Source organism: Didymella exigua (genome assembly GCF_010094145.1).
Source record: "Didymella exigua CBS 183.55 unplaced genomic scaffold M421scaffold_17, whole genome shotgun sequence".
NCBI classification, from domain to species: Eukaryota; Fungi; Ascomycota; class Dothideomycetes; order Pleosporales; family Didymellaceae; genus Didymella; species Didymella exigua.
The window spans coordinates 305,833-324,514 of NW_022984791.1; the positions used below are offsets into that span (position 1 = coordinate 305,833).

At 53.4% G+C, this 18,682-nt stretch overlaps 7 protein-coding genes across 7 annotated transcripts; 3 read left to right on the forward strand and 4 right to left on the reverse strand.

Annotated features, from left to right (window-relative positions):
- The first annotated feature begins 2,963 nt into the window (after nucleotides 1-2,963).
- On the forward strand, nucleotides 2,964-4,221 carry M421DRAFT_178141 (uncharacterized protein). Its single transcript, XM_033587864.1, has one exon. It carries the CDS (start codon nucleotides 3,191-3,193, stop codon nucleotides 4,031-4,033), a length of 843 nt encoding a protein of 280 aa, XP_033447629.1. The 5' UTR covers nucleotides 2,964-3,190; the 3' UTR covers nucleotides 4,034-4,221.
- Nucleotides 4,222-6,305, reverse strand: M421DRAFT_178140 (uncharacterized protein). The gene is made up of 2 exons (XM_033587863.1): nucleotides 5,580-6,305; nucleotides 4,222-5,526 (listed from the first exon to the last, which is right to left on the reverse strand). The coding sequence occupies exons 1-2, from the start codon at nucleotides 6,042-6,044 to the stop codon at nucleotides 4,411-4,413; spliced, it is 1,581 nt and encodes a 526-aa protein (XP_033447630.1). The 5' UTR covers nucleotides 6,045-6,305; the 3' UTR covers nucleotides 4,222-4,410.
- A 1,333-nt stretch (nucleotides 6,306-7,638) lies between these two features.
- On the reverse strand, nucleotides 7,639-10,206 carry M421DRAFT_421782 (uncharacterized protein). Its single transcript, XM_033592944.1, has 2 exons — nucleotides 7,844-10,206; nucleotides 7,639-7,676 (listed from the first exon to the last, which is right to left on the reverse strand). Exon 1 carries the CDS (start codon nucleotides 10,103-10,105, stop codon nucleotides 8,120-8,122), a length of 1,986 nt encoding a protein of 661 aa, XP_033447631.1. The 5' UTR covers nucleotides 10,106-10,206; the 3' UTR covers nucleotides 7,639-7,676; nucleotides 7,844-8,119.
- A 37-nt stretch (nucleotides 10,207-10,243) lies between these two features.
- M421DRAFT_421783 (coronin-6) lies at nucleotides 10,244-13,030 on the reverse strand. Its single transcript, XM_033592945.1, has 8 exons — nucleotides 12,864-13,030; nucleotides 12,777-12,805; nucleotides 12,665-12,724; nucleotides 12,469-12,611; nucleotides 12,366-12,414; nucleotides 12,219-12,316; nucleotides 11,709-12,170; nucleotides 10,244-11,657 (listed from the first exon to the last, which is right to left on the reverse strand). Exons 1-8 carry the CDS (start codon nucleotides 12,895-12,897, stop codon nucleotides 10,679-10,681), a joined length of 1,854 nt encoding a protein of 617 aa, XP_033447632.1. The 5' UTR covers nucleotides 12,898-13,030; the 3' UTR covers nucleotides 10,244-10,678.
- A 587-nt stretch (nucleotides 13,031-13,617) lies between these two features.
- M421DRAFT_93247 (uncharacterized protein) lies at nucleotides 13,618-14,019 on the reverse strand (the record flags this gene model as incomplete). The annotated part of the gene is made up of 1 exon (XM_033598099.1): nucleotides 13,618-14,019. The coding sequence occupies one exon, from the start codon at nucleotides 14,017-14,019 to the stop codon at nucleotides 13,618-13,620; it is 402 nt and encodes a 133-aa protein (XP_033447633.1).
- A 294-nt stretch (nucleotides 14,020-14,313) lies between these two features.
- On the forward strand, nucleotides 14,314-15,751 carry M421DRAFT_421784 (uncharacterized protein). The gene is made up of 2 exons (XM_033592946.1): nucleotides 14,314-14,716; nucleotides 14,786-15,751. The coding sequence occupies exons 1-2, from the start codon at nucleotides 14,514-14,516 to the stop codon at nucleotides 15,579-15,581; spliced, it is 999 nt and encodes a 332-aa protein (XP_033447634.1). The 5' UTR covers nucleotides 14,314-14,513; the 3' UTR covers nucleotides 15,582-15,751.
- Nucleotides 15,752-15,868: 117 nt separating this feature from the next.
- On the forward strand, nucleotides 15,869-18,218 carry M421DRAFT_178205 (amidase signature enzyme). The gene is made up of 2 exons (XM_033587865.1): nucleotides 15,869-16,094; nucleotides 16,146-18,218. Exons 1-2 carry the CDS (start codon nucleotides 16,092-16,094, stop codon nucleotides 18,186-18,188), a joined length of 2,046 nt encoding a protein of 681 aa, XP_033447635.1. The 5' UTR covers nucleotides 15,869-16,091; the 3' UTR covers nucleotides 18,189-18,218.
- The last annotated feature ends 464 nt before the right edge of the window (nucleotides 18,219-18,682 follow it).

Sequence of the window (18,682 nt, forward strand, 5' to 3'; positions counted from 1 at the left end):
CCTCGCGTCCCATCAATCTTTTGGTCCAGTGCGTCTCTATAGTCCTAGTGTAGCCGTGCAAGCGACCACCAAGCTTTCGATGTAGCTAAGCATGTGTCAGACATCGATACGTCAAACCGGCTCTCAAAGTAGGCCTCAAGGCGCTTCGAATGACTTGTGCCAACAGGCAGGCTCGTTTGTACCTGTGCACCGACCTGCTTTGCTTTAAGTGTGATGTCGACTTCGAAACAGGATTAGTTGGATACACCCTTTACCAAGCAGCAGCTGTCAGCTGCGTGGGCGGCACGTTGAGGCGCAAGATGGCATGCAGGGCTTGCACAAAATTCAAACAGTTAAGCAGTACCTGAAACGGTACCTTGATGCGAAGGCGCTCCTTCATGAGCATTGCCTTAATGAACTTAAAGCACTGACTTGACTCAAGCCAATGTAACAGCGCTTGTCGCAGCAAAAGTATACAGAGACCCGACTCATTGGCGGCTCACAGGTACAGCCCCACCAGGCCCGCAAGATCTGGTATGTCACTGTAGCAAGCGGCGTCGCTCTTCCTACGTGTCGAGGTGAGACTCCACTCTATGCTCGCTGTTTTTCGATATCATAGAGCGTGCAGCGAGGCCCCCGCGAACAGTCTGACAGTACTCAGTACATCTGGTTCCCTGATAGCCACTTTTGAATCGCCCTGACTGGACGAGGAATGACCCACACCAGTTTCTTGTCTTCTGCCAATCTGTTACTACTACTCGAGGTTACCAAAACTCGCTAGCGCCAATAAATCTCAGCAGCAGGTACTGGAGGCACGACAGTAGACATGCGGTGTGGCGCTACAGAGCGAAGCATACTTTGCTCCCACCGGACGATTCGTCAGCTCACAATGTGTCATGTAAGTGCAGGGACGTCACTGCCGGCGGCAAGATGTATACACGTCTATTACCATGTGGACTGTGGTTAGATTGAGGAACGGATTTAGTCCTGGCTTTGCAGTGCTGATCGTCAGATGCCTTGAATCCGTTGAGCTGCTCAACCGGCGGACAATTACGTGCCTGATAACTATGATTGTAGCTCACGTTCGCAGTTACGCACGTTTACACTATCTGAATCTCGTATCATGAACGAGCAGTATCGTCAAGCGTTTTCGTGGTGCAGCAGCGTCCTTCAATCAACCAGGTCTCGCGCGCCAGCGCACCCAGCGTGGTGCTAGACACATCACGAACGTGCAGTCTCCGAAAAATCGCTCAACCGTCCAGTAAACATCGCCGAAATAATGTGGTGGACGCTCGTACACTCGCTTGTCAAACAAGTGTCTCATGACACGCACCTTGTGTGCCGTTGCTGCAGCTGCTGCAAGATCCACGGATATTGAACAACCCGTCGGCATCCATACAGTTCGCTTGTTATCGTTGTACGACGCAGAGCTAGCCGAGAAACATTGTACAGGTCTCTTGTTACCACTACATGCGAACAATGCAACAGATTCCAATCTGTCCATCCTGAGTACGGCCATACTAGTTGAAGAGACTGAGTATCTGCTCTTGCTGTCTCATGAGCATCACAACGTGGTCTTCATCAATGTCATCCACAACTGGCCACTCTTGCAACACCATCTGAGAGGGACTGAGATATGCAGACAGGGTCGCCGTTAAGCGTGCATTCCGTGCTTACTTGATTACGAAGGGATTTCCAAAACCGAAGCGTGGCGGGTAGCTACTTGGGAACCACGCACAGGGCACAGCAGTATAATCGCATCTGAGACAAATTCACCACAATGCTGTCCTATATTGCCGATCTGCGTGCAACATGTACGTACCTGATTCATGGAGTGCATTCATTCTGCACGCTGCGCTCTTCTCCTTTGCCGTACGGCTCAGTCGACTGGACCAAGAGGCATGATGCAGAATACTCCAGTGCTGCTTTTATCAAGGCCAATGGATTTGTGAAAGGGCTTACTGCCGCCAGCCACTCCTGTGTTCTCCATGTCGTTTCCCACGCGTCAAGGTCGTCCTTGCCTCATTAAGCGCTGTGAGAAGACGAGTCGAATAGCGTGCAGGCCCGGCCCCCGATTAGGCAAAAGCTATTGCTGCACTGCTAAGAACCTTCCCTGCGCCTGCAGAACATCTTCGTTATTACACGACGACAACTCAGCAGCAACTATTCCTTCTTGAGTGACGTGACCCAACCACCGAATATGCTCGCACCCTGCCCGAACCGTAATACCGAAACTCTTTTTAGGCTGACAATTGTGAAGACGGTGCTCTCTCGACATTGGACTGCGGCGGTGGCGTGCGGCGACAAAATATTGATCCCAACGCCGCTGTTGCCTCGCGGCGCAGTCGCGACCCAGGGGCGGGGCTTCCCTCGCCATCTTACAGGCTCACCAGAACTGCAGCTGGACTATGCTGGAAACCGGCTCGTCGCATTTTCGCGACGGCAATCCACAGCTGTCGCTGCTACGCGAGTGGCGGGTGCGCTCAGCTGGAGATGGACACCAGTAGCGGCCATGCCTGCAGCCAGGGATTGCATCGTCGAATCTCGCAACAACAAATACGTATATGAGCAGCAATAAGAGTTCCATTAGGATGACGATATCGCAGCCGTGTATCTTTGCAGCTCGCTCTCTTCGTGCTGAAAGTCGGACCCCGAAATCACTGCTCCTGCGCCGCCAGCGCCATTGGTCAGCCTGCTATTGAAACGTTGATGCATAACCGTACCGGTCTTGCTGTAAGCATCAGCTACATTATACATATGTGAACGCGCGCCTTATGTGGCGTCAAGCATTGCAAATGTGCCGTTGAACGCCATGCTGCGCGGCGGGATGTGGCGTACTATGAGCTTCAACATAAGGTGCCTAAGTGCCTCAGGGCTGACCACAAAATAGGCCTAACGAGATCTGCGCGGGCTTCTCACTATCCTTCCTGCAGATCTGTTGCGCAGGTAATTTCGAAGTCAGCTTACATGTGGCCTCGCTGCAACCGTCCACAACAAAGCGAATGACCAACAAGTCCAGGTGACACAACCCGAGCTAAACGACCATTCCTGATCGACGCGATCCGTGTGCGGAGACAGACTGCCGAAATCCTCGAACAGCTCTTGCATACGCGGTACGAATCGTGCTGCAGGACAGACTGTTCATACACGGTGTGTGCAATTGTGCCGTTGTCTGGATCCTCAGAATACCTCAGTCGATCGCAATTTGGAGATGCCACCGGCGAGCTCCTCTTTCACGGCCCTCAACGTACCTAGCGATGTTGTACCGGAGTACATGGGATCGTTTACGCTTGCCGCACCTCCAAATTCGGATCTGTGGAGAAAGCCGCCTTCCCGAGACACATCGACGGCACCCGTACTCTACACAGCATTGCGCAATCCATTCATTGCAGCTGAGGTCACTGTCTCTGCCGACTGGGAGCTAGAGTGGGATCAAGGAGGCCTTGTCATCTTCGCAGGAACACCGCCAGGGCAAACAATACCGATCGTATCACCGCGAGAAGCTCCCAGTGTGGTCTCCATAACTCTCAATGATAGTACATCTGCCTCACCTTCAGTTTCAACTACGCATCACAGACGAAGGAGCTCCAACTCGCGGATACCGGTTCCAGAGTCAGACCACCAGCGCCCTCGATCCCGTAGCCCTCCGCCAGCGTATGTTGCGCCCGCTCCGGCGTCGAAGTGGGTCAAAGTCGGTCTCGAATTCTGCAATGGTGCATGCAACGCAACATCTGTAGTCGCCAACTCAGAGGGCGCCGACTGGGCTCTGACGTCTCTACCTGCACATCACGCTCGACGCCTGGATTTGAGAGTCAAGATTGAAAGGATTGGCTATGCTTTGTGGGTTTGGTATGAAGATGAAATGCTAGGTTGGAAGAAGTTGAGGGAAGTGACATGGTTCTTCTGGGGTGTGGAGGATAAGGCTATACGAGTTGGGGTATATGCTAGTCGGCCCGCGAATTTCGGAGTTACCATGTTTGATAGTAGGAATGGCGGCTCAAATATTGGCATGAGAAATCTGTGTGTGGATTTCGAGGGGCTGGAGATCTTCTGACAAGGAAGAGTTGGCAGCGCTGAACTTGTGAGTCGATAGCCAGCGACTCCCAGCGGTGGGTTGAGGTCTCATGTTTGTGTATATTTGCTTGCAATTTCGGTTTTCCCCATTGTGTTTATTTGGTATCCAGTAGTCTTCGTATAGTCGGAAGACTGGTGTTTCCAAGCTTGTCATAACTGCAACAGTACACTTTTAATACACCCATACATCGGGTAGTCCAACTCGACGAATCGAGCACACAATTTGTGTCAGAAACAACAGATGATGGTGTGCGATATCACAAGCTGCGTACACGAGCGAACGGAGTGTAGACCGTGAGTCCTACTACCCGTACCTCGCGCTTGTCTTCGTATATGCGTTCAGATCACTCGCCTTGCTTACTCCTCCGTCGCCTCCACACCGCTCTTCACTACTGTATCAGCAGCATCGTAGGAGCGACCCTGGGTGCTTGCCTGACCATCGAACGCAAAGTCCATGCTCAACTGCTGCGTAGAGTCCGGGACCGTAGATCCGCTCTCGAAGCTGGGGAACTGCAGCGGTTGGAGCTGGTGTGGGACTTGCTCGTTTGGATCGCGAACGGCCTCGCACTTCTTGAGGAAGGCGTTCGGTTCGGTTTGGGCGCGCAGTTGCGCGTCTTGTTGCTCGGCGCGCTGCCTGTAGTACTCAGCGGTGGGGTTGATACGCTGTCGCGCAGGACGCTGCTGCACGGGCTGGTTGGGAGGTCCGGGGCGCTGGCGAGCGACGCGACCAGCTGGAGGGCGGGAGAGGGAGAACTGTGCAACTTGTGGGCCAGGATCCGGTACTGTTGGATCTGAAGCACGGCGCTCGACCATTTCGCGGTACTCTTTGCTCATCTTGGTGAGCTCGGCGATGTTGGTGGTCAACTCTGTGTTCTCTTGCTTCTTTGCGAGGAGCTCCTGTCTGAGCTGCGTGATGACTGTCTGCATCTGGTGGTGCGAGGCGCGGAGATGAGCGTTATCCTTCTGGATGGCTTGGTACCACTGGCGAGTGACGTCGGGATTCTGGAAGTACTTTGTCTCGCCATTGGTGATGTGGGCGATCTGGTGGCTGACTTGTGGACCGGGAGACTGCACAGCGCCGTCCTCGCTTATCTCCCGCTTGATGTCTGCTATCGCCGGTGTCTTTACCTTCATGACGTAGATTGTCTCCATGTTACGCATGGCGATTCCAGGTATGTCGTCGCCCTTCATATCAGCCGGAGTCATGTCCCATGTCAAAGTAATCTGCATGTCATGCCCAGGGCTCTGGTAGGTGCCGATCCGGTAGCGGTACACGAATATCCAGTCTACACCGAACTCCTTGCCTCGGTTGGCACAGTAAGCATGAAGGCGCGGTCCGAATATCTCGTCGGTGTGCATGCGAAGTATAGAGAAGATCGGCTGGCCGTTCTGGTCGTAGGTGTTGCTGTGGACCCTCAGTACGAGGACAGAGCCATTAGGGTTGAAGCGACTGTAAGGTGCTTGAAAAGACGGCTAGGGACACGTCAGCAATGTTAGGACACCCAGAAGGACTACATGCTTCTTACCATACTGGAGTGACCTTGGGTCTGGATGGACCCTTGTCCACCACGATTCAGTGGGCCGCTCACGCCAAATGATGGGGGCGCTGGAGCCAATCCCATACGGTTTTGCGAGACGTCCCGCCTTGCCATTTCAATCTCATGGGCGTGACTCTGCTGGCGGAGAGTCTGTATCTGGAAGTACAACTGGTCATATTGCATTGATCGACCCGCTGACGTGGATGTTAGACAACCAGATGAAGGCAGATGTGGAAGGTTGATCAGTCCCAGAGATGCTGTCGTGCCATAGTTGTTGGTGTGGTGATTGTGGTCTGTTGGCGGAAAAGACAGGTTTTGCTGATAATTCTGTGTCGAATTGCCGTCGGCATGTTGTGATGGGAGGAACGCTACCGGAGGCGGAGTGCTTTCGTGGGTGTGCGTCTGATTGGATGACCGGTCAGGCTGATGATGATCGAAGTGAAGAGACTGCATCGAGCCGGTCTGGTTCAGGCGTGACGGATCATCTTGCACGTGTGCATGACTTGAGACCACCGAAGCAGCTTTCCGGGTGGGTTAGTACATTTTAAACCATTCGAACAAACGACGCGCTCGCAACATCAAACAAAATCCAGTACGTCAACCTACATTTCTTTGACTGACCATCCAGCCAGTCAGATACAGCCGCCTTCTTGACTCTGGGTGGAACGTGTGCCTGACCTCCCAAAGGGTCCACTACGCGATCCTCGCCATAATCAATGACTTGCTGATCAGCTGGTGCTAAGCGCTTGTCCTTGTGCGCTCGCTCTGGGCTCGTCTTCGGACTCGTCATGGTCTTGCGTTTCGCTGGCTGATGATTCGACGTAAAACCATCCTCATCTTCTGTAGTGGGCTTCAACTGTGGCGGAGCGGCTGGTCCTGTCAAACGTACGGCTTGAGTGCCTGGAATGGCGGACGTGTACTTCCTACAAGGTCGGTCCCTGCCTTCGCACGTCCTGCAAGGCCCGGCCTTGAAGGTGCTATCGCAACGCGTGACTCCATCGGCGGCGCATTCGTCGCAGGTCCTCCAGCACGACTTGGCTATGTGGCGCTAGATGTAGCGTCAGTAGAGATCTATGCAGCGTAGTTGTAATAGTAACCTCAACAGATGCACCCGTGGCACAGTCTTTTCCACAGCGGGAGCAGGCCCATCGGGGCTTGGACGGGAGTGCTGCGATCTGCTCGTGGGTGAGGCGCTCTTTCCCGCACACGCTATTGATGCTGCTGAGGTGGCGCTATATGAAGTCAACAAACGCCTGAATCCGGATGGAAATACATCATACTTGAAGGCTCTTCTTCGTAATGTAGGACTTGTTGCAATTCGGACACTGGAACTTTGGCTTAGCCTCTGCCAGATCGCCAACCGAAGCATCTTCATGTGAGATTGCGGCATCTCCGAACTGCTGCACAGCGTTGAGGAGTTCATCACCCATGGCGCTGGCAACAAAATCAACGAACATACACACGCGCTGGGCCCGTTGGCTTACTTAAGTTCAGTCTTACCGTCGCTAGCGTACAAGGCTTGTCAAGTTGAGGCGCTTGTTTGCAAGGCGGATCCTCAGCAGAAAACTACTTGCTGACGTTGGGAATTTTGTCGTAGAATGGGGACGTGCCCGTGGGAAGCCAAGACTCGTAGCGCCGTAACGTTGTCAGGTTGCGGTGAAGTGAAGAGTCACGGAAGTGACGTCAAGCTCCAAAGTAAAAAAGTTGCGTCTGGTCTTATACAACAACCTAAATAGACACTAGTACCGGATTACCAGAGAACACCCATAGTGTTGGCTAGGATGCCTTTTAACGGGGACTTGGTGTTGACCGTAATAGTGGTGAGTGTCAAATACCCGCCTAACGCACCGAAAGGCGTTGGATACTAGACAAAGACCAGGAAATGAAGGCTAACTCTCACATATGGGAGGACACAAGGTAGATGAAAGAGACGATCGTCCGCAGAAGCGGATTTGACCGGTGAAAGATGTGCCATATTAAGGCTTAGACCCTACTTCACGGAGCAGAACTGTCCGTCTACGTTCCACTATGTGTGATCCAATAAACTGCGAAATGTAGTTGTGAAGCCGAGAAGGCAGGGGGCGCCTAGGAGGACCTGGTCAGACGCAAAGACAGGAAAGCCCTGTGATCATTGTCCCCATGCGATACAGCGCCAGAACGCGCGCGCGCCGGTAGAGCACTCGGTGATAGGTGAGGAATACACTACGTGTGATGATCCTCGTGCTGTAGAAGAGATGGAGCTCGACACTTACGATGCAAGTGTGGTGTCTTCGCCGCCACGTATTTGTTTCAGCATTCGCTCTCGTTCGGAGTGGCGGAGATGTTTGGGGCTGGAACTGGAGTTCAGCACCATACCTGTCGTCGGTACAGACAGTTCGTTCGTATAGTATTGAAGGGCCGTGAGAACGGCGGCGGACGGGCCGTTGCAATGTGTCGTGATCAGTGCGTCAGCAAGCCAGTAACCCAAGTGAACCAAAGCGACCCAAGCTCTTGAACCCATCTCCATTGTTTTTGGTCTCGTGCCTCGTTCAACCTCTCCAGTTCCCACCGCCTCGTCCTCCTCTGAACCCGCCTCTCCCTCTGAACACTCCTCTTCCACCCCTCAGATCTTCCGCCCAAGGTCCTCGATCCTCACCAGCCTCGACAATCCTATCGTCATCATCAAATGTATACCTATACTTCGGTTCTTTCTGCATGCCTCTTCCCTTCCTGACCGCTTCCGGATTCCAATCTCTACTTGTCTCCAGCTGGAACTTCTTCAGTCTAATTTCTGATATCGAGTCGCTGACAGGGAGGTAGTAAAGTTGCGGTTTCGCTTTCGTGGAGTCAAAAAGCTCGTCCAGTGTCTTGAAGGATGCAGACGTTTCTTTCTTCAGTTCCTCTGTCGGGGCTATTGGCAGTGGCGCAGGTATGTCCGACGGTCGGCGGTCATCCAAGCTTCCTCGAGGACCTCGTGGCGCGTTGATGGGCGCGCTGGAGCCGACTTCTTGGTGTACAGCCTCAATACCGTCTTTGCCTTCGTTGTAAACGACTTCGAACCGTTTCGTGGCGATGGGGCGGCCGGATGCACGCGCTTCCTTTTCAGCGGCCAGCGCATCCTCCTCGATATGTATCCATTCTTCTACCCGGTCGTCGGGGACGAAGTCTACCCAGAGCTCCTTCCTGTTCCCCTCAGGCGGCCAGATTGATCCGTGTAGACTGGCGCGTACCCGACTTGCAGCGGTTGTAGATGTGAAGAGGGCGAGCGCGTGGGTTTTCATGTTGTCCAGGAACAGTGCGGATACGATCGAGGTACCTGGTGAGGACGATGGTGGCGAAGCGAGTGATACGAGATGTGTACGTAGCGGTTCGGGACGGAGCGGGCGCATGAAGTTGCGGATGTAGAGCGCAGACGTTACAGTATGAATAGCTGGGACAGTAGGTCGATCGTCATCCAAGGCATCTGCCGGCTGGTTTGAGCTGGGTTGCACAAGATCTTTGTATCGGCTCAGGTTCTCCTTCCTTTCCCGCTTGGAGTCTGAGGGTGAATCATCTGGTCTCCGCTGTTCCATGACAACATCGTCGCCCTCCTTCAGATGAACGTCTGAGACCGGCTCTTGACTTGGTCTTGGCTTCTTCACAAGCATCTCCTTCGTTGTGAGGTCTGGGGAGTTACTTCTCCGTTTCCTTTTCCTGGTATCTGCCTCGAGCTCCTCAGTGTTGAGCCTTGATGTCTCTGCCGTCGATCTCTCAGGTATCGGCAGCAACTCTGGTTTTTCGACAGTATCCCGCTCGTTCGGTGCTGGTGAGGGTGTCTCGATGTCCATGGCTGTATCTTGTGTATCTCTCAACCTCTCTTGCTCCGGCCGTGCTAGCCTCAAAGCTTCAGCAGCTGGCCCTGGGGCTTCATGGAGCTCGTCTTGTGCGATATCTGCCTTCTTGCCCTTTGCTTTCACTTCAACCTCTTCGTCTGTAGGCTCGGTGATGTGCGGTCCGACTTGGTCGTCTTCGAGTGTCGTGGGTGCAGCACTGAAGACTTCTGTGGGTTGTGGGCCTCCTATTTCTTCCTCCGCTGTAGTGTCTTCGGCAGGTTGTTCAAATATTTTCGTGTCGTTCGGCAGAGGTACATCACTGCCGATGTGTGAAACGGTCTCAGGTGAGCGATCGGCCGTTGGCGCAGGAACGGGTGTGTGCTCTGCTTCTGCCTGTGTTTCGGTTGCAATTTGCTTGGGTTCTGAGCGTGGCTCAGCACCCCTGTGAGCTTCGATGGATTCGCGAAACATGCTCCCATTCTCCTGGAGTGGTGGCCCATGTAAAGCTCCTGGCTGTGCGCCTTGTTCTACAGCCTGCTCAGACTCCTGCTCGGCAACATCCTCGGTCGCTTTGCTTGCTTCAGGAGCGTCGATGCCAGCACCATCTGCTTCTTCAAGCTTCTCAATGATCTGAGCCTTCCTCGTGAGACCTGTGCTCGGTATGCCTCGGTCCTTCAGTAGCTGCCGCAGTTGCGCGACAGTGTGCTTGTTGTAGTCGAGCATTGTGGTTTCAGTTCGGCCAGTACGAGGGTGGATGTAATTCTGCGGTTTCCGAAGGTCGGATATGAACGAAGAAGATTGAATATAAATATGGAGAGATCAATGCTCAAATCAATGTCAGGATGGACAGGCAGAATTGACGACCGCAGCTCTCAAAGAACCCGCGCGATGAAATGACGCTATGGACTTGGCATGCATTAGTGCGCGCCATGTGTGGAGATCACCAACGGTTGTGGGGCTTCAGCCCTGTCGGCTTGTCTCCGGACATCGATGAAGAAGACGTTCAATGTATAACGTACAGCAATAATATTCGCAAGATGCCGCTAACCCAAACACCTTGCTTTTGGCAAGACAAAGCGCACAATACACTTACACAAACCACCCACGCTGTCGTCATATGTCAACTGTCCGCTCCGATTCTACGTTTGGATCCATCAACGCAGCCGTCGCCGCCCGGTTAACGACGCCCTTGATGTGCAAATGCTGGTTGAGTCCGGCGATCTCATCCCTGACATGCAACAAATCGACCCTTGGTACTGTCAGCAAGAGCAGGTGGACGGGTCGTCAGCACTCAAATCACGACCTGGCCTCCTCGAGCTCAAGCTCCAGCTGCCTGATGCGCTCATCCTTCTCGCGGGATGATGGATCTTGTGCCTGAGCACCGGCCTTGGTCTTCAGTTGTGTGACTTCGCGGATGAGTAGCGCGATTTGGTCAGACTGATCAGCCATGACCTTGTTCTGGTGCTCGAGCTGGGCCTTGATATCGCCGAGGGCATCGCGGAGAGCTGAAGCTGGTCCTCCAGCGCTCGGTATAGATGAAGCGGGAGGTGCAGGCGCAGACTCGATCGGTGGAGCGGCGGGCTTGGACTGTGCAGGGACAGATGTTGGTGCAGGCGTGAACTTGGGCTGCTCGGGCTCCTTGGCGATGACTGGGCCTCTTGTCTTCTCTTCCTGCTTTGCGGCAATGACGGATGGGCGCTGCACTGGCTTGGATACCTCCTCGAAGCTAGAATCACTCTCCTTGTCTGAGTCTACATCCTTCTCGGCGAATCTGTCAGCTTGCGAAGACAGAGATGCGTTATCCTTAAGCTGCAGTGGTGGGCCACGGGAAACAGGGGCAGGTGTTGGCTCCGGTACAGGCTTGGGCGCCTCGGCCTTGCCAGGCGAGGGCTGAGCTGGCGCAGGCTGGGGCGGCTTGTAGTCAGAAGCCACCTCAACAGGCGCTTCACCGTTGTAGATGCTCTCTAGCGAGATCTTAGGAGGCAGTGCAGTCTTACCGCCAAACCATTCATCGGCGGTAACACCAGCTTTAAGACCGTTCGTAGGTGGGAAGATGTCGCTCTGGAACATCTCGGCGCGACGAGGTACGATGAAGGAGACGGGCTCGATGAAGCTGTCATTAACAGTCTTGAAGCAGCGCAAGACTTCATTCTCGTGAAGGTTGATACCGCGCTTAGGCATGAAGGCGACACCACGCTGCGGGTTGGGCGAGGTGTATTCGGACAGGTACTCAAACTTGTCGTTCTCGTATTCGTAGTAACGGATGTTGCCATCGCTGTAGCAGTCAGCATTTACTCTCAAGGGAGAATGCGTCGTCGGCGCTTACCCCTTGCCTGCAAGGTACAAGCACTGTGTGCCGTCATCCCAGAAGGGCATGCACACACCAGAGATGGAATCGAGGATCTGGAAGCCACCGATCGGTTCCGAAGGGTTGCGGGGATCCCACAGACCCAGCTGACGATCGCTCATGCGGGAAAAACCAGTAGTTGCAATGCGGCCGGTCTCGCCCATCCATACAGCACGACTGTTCTTCGCGCCAGGATGACCGGTAACCTCCTGAGCAGGCTTCTCCTGGCGAACGTCCCACACGCGCAGCTTCTTGTCTCGGCATGTGGTGACCAGCTGGGAGCCATCGGCGCTCCAGGAAAGGGACTGGACGATGTCGTTGTGCTTGAGCGTGAGCTTGGCCTGACCAGCTTCGACATCCCAAAGCTTCACGGTGTAGTCACCAGAGGAACTGGCAAGGACGCTCTCCGCAGCGGGGTTAAAAAGAACATGGCCAACTTTCCTGTACTGGCATTAGCGGTCGGATCTGCTGAGCTGAGAGACTCTGTACCTCATGTGCCCACTCAGCCTGGCTACAGGCGAAACGTCGGCAGGTTCCTCGCCATCGGTCTGCAGAGTGAAATTCTCTGGGACTTGCCAGATGAAGACCTGTGCTTGGTGAGCCTCCCCTTTAGTATTGTACCCGGTACTGTCGCACCTTGCCGTCGTCTGAGGCGGACGAGATCAATCGGTCGTTGAACGGACTCCTGAGGACTTATGAGCGCCTGCTCCTTGCTTCTTTGAAGATTTTGTGTGCGTACCAGTCGGTGTCGAGAACGGCGGCTGTGTGTCCGCGGAAGAGGGGCATCAGCTCGGGGGCGCGGCCATTCTCATTGACGGGGATGACGGCGAAAGCACCACCGCCGCTTGCTTCCCAGTTGACGGCAATGTACTCGGGGTTGGCCTGTGAGGGTATGAGCTTTCATGTTCGGTGGTCGCGTGCGAGGCTGTGCTGACCTTGATCAGGTTCGTATCCCACGCATTCTTCGAGATGCGGAGATTGTCATAGCTTTGTTCCTGGGGGGTTTGTTAGCTTAGCTTGGTGCGCTCATACTTGGAAATCCCATACCTTCTTTGTGCCCTTGCCAAAGACGTGGCCTGGGTGTAATCGTCAGTTCCATGCGCCATACGCATAGCTGAAGCCGGGGATACGTACGGTACTTAGAAGCTCTCACAAAACGGCCAGCCATGGTTGCGCTATGTGCCTAGGCTGTTCGGTGTGGAAGTAAGGGAAAGTGTGCAGCCCCTGAGGTAACAATCAATAGGCGTCGGGGGGGAATGAGAGGGTCGTTCGCTGCTTCCTTGCGACGTTTCGCGCCTGCTGCATCGCCGCGGAGAGCTTGGCGCGACCCACGACCCACCAACCTTGGAAGCCCGTCATTTCGCGGGCCGCTAGCGAGAGCATGGACAACGGTGCCTGGTTCGGCCATCTTTCTGCTCTCCACAACCCCAGTGTTACTGCGAACACCAGATTGTCCGCTCTCTAGCTCATCATCATGACATGGGTCTGCATAGATTCGCTGTCTTCCAGACGACCAAGGCTACCGTCACGTGCTCAACGAGCGTGCAATCAGGGTGGTATTCAATGCGCTGTTCACTGATTATCGAGAAAGGAACAAGTGGACCTCCTCAATCGACCATCATGAGACTTGTGCATGATCTCAATCAAGACAAAGCATTTTCCTAATCACATTGATCTTTCCGCGGGGCGCGTCTACCCGTTGTTGATCAAGATCATCTTCAACAGGCCCCTCTCTATACAAATTCCTTCCACATATCATCTCAAGCTCACGGCATTCTTCACGCAACCACCTTTCCCAGTCACCGTCTTTGGCCTCGATGAGCACATTTCTTTCTGGCATCATGTGCCAATCAACCTTTGAGAAAAGTTCTACCATTCTTTTGTTGATTCACTGCGTCTCTTTCTCACTCCAGCCCAGGAATCTATCCTCAAACACTTCAATCATGCAATACTTGTATGCCGCCTCGATCGTTGCACTTGCACCTCTCACATACCGGAGCTGTCTACGCCGTTCCTCACGGTCGCTGATTTGCCAGTTAGGCAATGCATTGTGCGTGCCGGTCAAATTCCTCAATCTCTTGATGAGCTCGTCAACGGCACCGACGAAAGCTGGGAAGCGTAGGTTCCCGGAAACGAGGTTGCGGAAGTTAACAGGGTGATCTAGGTGCCTCCATATGAGCTCAGGGATGTGCAAAAGGAGCTGTGCAATGCCCGGACCTAATTCATACGCTGATAAGGGCATCGAGCGGAGAGCTTCCAGGGCTTCTAGAAGGTTGCTGTCACGGGACATCGTGAGTTCAATGCTGACTTATTGAAGTACGGAGGAAGTTCATGTTTGTTCTCGCAGCGGGGTCTGGAAGATCCTTGACAGTGGCTAAATGCAGACATGACATATCCAAAACTCAACGAACGGTGCTTTTGAAGCCAGCACATTGTTCAACATTAGCGGTAGTGGGCCAGATAGGTTGGGTGCGGTTGGGAAAGCCATTAGACCCGCCCGCCACAATGCATCTGCACTCTTCAAACTATACAGAAGCCGACAATTCCGCAGAACCACCAATGGCGTTTGAGGCTCGAGGATATGCACCATGCTAGGCCAAGAAGGCTGGGCAACAAGCGTGTATTTCTCCACACCAACTGACTGGAGCCGAACCTCGGCTCAGCGGGATCTGCGGAGAGTCAAAGAAGAGCTAATTAAGCTAACTCTATCCCCGCGCGCGTCCTTTACCCTGATTCTGCGAAACCTTCCTGTCCTCTTCCATATTACCCAAAACGACCTGCAGCATGTCTGAAGATAATACGAAGCCTGGTGCCCCTGCAGCGGAAGAACTAGCCGAGAAGGCCGAATATATTGAAGATGTTGGATCTGCGGTCGAGAAGAAGCTCGAGGCCATCGAGAAGAAGTTGGAAGTACCTATCACGGAAGCGCCGGGTCGCGCACTGAAGTTGCTGAGCGACGTCGACAGAACAGCGTTGAGGATTAATAAGTACGGATCAATGCGCGAAAGTGCGGAGTGTCTCAGGCAGGGTGCGTGAAGCTAACAAATAGGGCATAGGCTTCTTGCAGCACCCGGCGGTCTCGCGTCCTTCCTCTCGAGTTTCAACTTCACCCTTTACATCCTTGCGTACGCGCAGACGAAATCGCCTTCCTTTACCTCACTTGTCCAGAAGTTCCTCTCGCTCGTCAAAAGCTCAAGCGCGATTTCAAAGCCTAGCACCGCAACCTTAGTCAATGCAGGCGCCGTCCCACCCATTGCCGCACTTGCAGTCCTGATCTCGAAGGCGCGTACAACTCTGCGCTTGTTCGGCTGCTTCCCTATGTACGCATGGTTACGCACACTTCTCGACGGCTGTAAGCCCGGCTCTGATGTGGTCCTGCACCGCGTTGCCATCCTGCAGGCAAGCAGCTACCTCACCTTCCAAGTCCTCGAGAACATCTCTTTCCTTGCCGACTCGGGTGTCGTGGGACCTGCGTTCATCTCTGCGATCAACCGCGGCGATTCGAAGACCGCACGTCTCTACCTCTGGTCGTTCCGCGCATGGCTCAGTGGACTCTCCTGCGACGTCGTCCGCTTGGCAAGGGAATGGCAGCTTGAGAGTCGCAGGAGAACGACAAGGGCGAGGATGCAGGCTGAGGGTAGGGCTGTGGCAGAGTATCAGGACGAAGAGGATGCCAAGTTCAATAGGAAGTGGTGGACTGATGCTATGATTGTGAGTGCATGGCTTCCAATGGCACTGCACTTCAGCAGCTCGACTGGTGGTCTGCCAGGCTGGAACTTAGGCTTTACGGGATTGTGTGGCGTGGTTGCTGGAAGCACAAGGTTGTCACAGCTGTGGGCAAGTACAGCGTGATTGAGGACCTTCAGTACTAGTCTGTCTTTCTGTGGATCAAGTTTGGGACGAAATCGAGAAATCTAGACTGATCGGTGAGTTGGTTGGCTCACTGTTTATATATTTGCTGTCATGGTTAGTAGGCATATTTGTAAATATGAGCAACGCCATGTTGAACACTCCGAGCGCCCCTGAGGAAAATGTACAAAATTTTAAAGTCAAAGAAAAACAAGTGACCAAGTTCAGACTGGACTCTTCTACTACCGGTAGTTACTAGAAGGCTAACCGTACAAGGCAAGTTCAGCCGACTACTGATAAGCGGGGAAAGCATCACTTCAACTATGCCGACTACACAAAGTCGCGATCCCTCACGAAGTTCCAATCGGGGCCGAGTGTTTGTTACACAGGTGCCATAAACGACAAAGGGTGAGAAAGGACGTCCGACGTTGTTGAAGGGGTTAAGCTAGCACCAGCTGGACATCAACCGGATTTGCAAGGCCTACCAGAAGAAGTCACTTCAAAGCATCATTCATGGTCAGCGTCATGCATGGTTGTCATTAGATCATTATTGCTAAATCTGTGCAGAGTTCAACATATTCGTCGAAGGACGCCTTCAACATCGTCGAAGCAGACATTCAGTCACACTTGGATGCACTTGCTTGCGGAATGGCTACATCAACATCTCTTGTTACCAGCTACCTAAACCGAACCGCAGTTTACGACATTTCCGGGAGCCTGAATGCGTTCACAATCTTCAACGATAAGGTCTACGAAGAAGCAGCTGCCTCAGATGCCCGGAGAGCTCAAGGACTACCGCCTCGACCACTGGAAGGCATTCCCTATACTATCAAGGACAGCTACAAGTATTTCGGTCTTACCGTCACCAATGGTTCACCTGGACTCAATGGAGTCACGTCGAGCGAGGACTCAACACTAGCGAAGAGATTAAGAGATGCTGGTGCGGTGCTCTTGGGGAAAACGAACATGCCTCCTATGGCTGCTGGCGGTATGCAGAGGGGTTTGTATGGCCGTGCTGAGTCGCCATATAGTCCGAAGTATTTGACGGCGGCATTCTCATCGGGATCCTCGAATGGAGCCGCAACATCGCTAGCAAGCAGTATGGCGGTCTTCGGTCTGGGCAGCGAGACCGTGAGCAGCGGGAGGAGTCCGGCATCTAACAACGCGCTAGTGTGCTACACCCCGTCGAAAGGCGTGCTGAGCTGTCGAGGTCTTCACCCGTTGTATGTGACGTGCGACGTACCTACGCCGTATGCGCGATCGGTTGGCGATATGCTGGCCCTCCTCGACGTTATCGCGGTACCAGACGAAGAGACGAAGGGCGACTTCTACAGAGAGCAGAAGTTCGTACCCATCCCAGAGTCACCAAAGCTTGACTACTCGTCGTTGAACAACACAGATGCATTGAATGGAAAGAGGATAGGAGTGCCGAAGATGTACGTCGGTCAGAAAGACTCAGACCCACATGCAAAGCCCACCTATGTCTCACCCGAAGTCATTTCAGTCTGGAAACAAACAGCCCAAGATCTCGAAGCCCTCGGTGCAGAAGTAGTCTACACCGACTTCCCACTCGTCACAAATTACGAGAATGACTCCGTCTCGAAAGAAGCCAACAACGTGGTAGGCGCACCCTCGAACTGGAACCATGTCGAGCGCGGCATTCTCATCGCGAAAGCGTGGAATTCGTTTCTTCAGCAAAACAACGATCCAGATATCAAAAGTCTGAAGGACATAGAAGACTCGGCCATGCTCTTTCCAAAGCCAAAGCCTTACGTTCCAGACACCTTCCTCGAAGTGCGGAACTGGATTGACTACGCCGGCCTACCTTCTTTGCTAGACCAAATCGAAGGCGAATCTGTCTTCGACGTCCCCGGTCTCGAGGATGCCGTCAAAGCCCTCGAAGCACAACGCAAGCGTGATCTAGAGGACTGGATGACGCAGCATAACCTCGACGTAGTCGCCTTCCCAGCGCAAGGCGACGTTGGTCTCGCCGATCTTGAGTTCAATCTCGAAAGCACAAAGCACAGCTTGCAAAACGGCGTCAAGTACAGTAATGGGAATCGAGCGATCAGGCATCTCGGAGTGCCCACGGTCAGTGTGCCTATGGGTGTGCTAGAGGGCAAGGGTATGCCTGTGAACATCACGTTCGCAGGGAGAGCGTACGAGGATCCGAAGCTGCTGGAATATGCGTACGCGTTTGAGCAGACTACGAAGAGGAGAATTAGTCCGCCGCTGGCGCCGCTGGAAACGGACTTTACGCGAGCAGACACCAGTAAGCATGAGCAGGGAATTGCGAAGTTGGACTTGTCCGTGAATCTGAGGACGGAAAATTTGGGAGATGGCAAAACCAGGATCGACGTTGGTGGCATGATCTCGATTGATGGCACAGACAGGGACTCGGAGATCCAGATTTTTGTGGACGGAAAGGAGGCGTGGAGAGACAAGGTTGCCACCGAATCCTGGAGCGTACAGCTGGAGCACATGCCGATGCGGAAAGAGTGCTTGGGCTGGGATCTAAAGCCAATGCCGCCGAAGAAAGCTATGGTCATCGTGATTGCGAGAGGTTGCGGTGCGCAAGACGAGGCGAAGCTACTATGGGCAGCCTTATAGTAATCAATACAGAGACATGGGATACAGGCTGACTCTTTCATATATGCTAGAAGGAGATAAACCCTCTATCCTTGAGTTTTTGGGATCCCCGTGGCGCTGGATCGCGATCTGATAATCATTTGCAACTTCTCAGAAGATCAAATTCAAGATTGAGATAAGCACCTCAATTATGCTACTCAATAATGTGAGCTAGGGGCCACTACACTCTTTTGGTTGCGATGGTGACCTCATACCGATTCACCCAGTCTCAAGTCGCCCGATAAACCCATGACCCTGTTCCTTAAACAGCAGCAGAAGTCAGCTGCAACAGCAAAATGACTGGAGCTTTTAGAATTTGATCGCTGGATTGCAACTCACAGAAGATGATAGGTGGCTGCCTCCCGAATTTCAAGGCTTATGGCCGACCTTTCTTGGTCTCTGAGAGTGGGATGAGGGGACTGAAATATGTGAGCAAAGACAACGTAAATCCCAATATCTCGTGGCTATGATTCTCA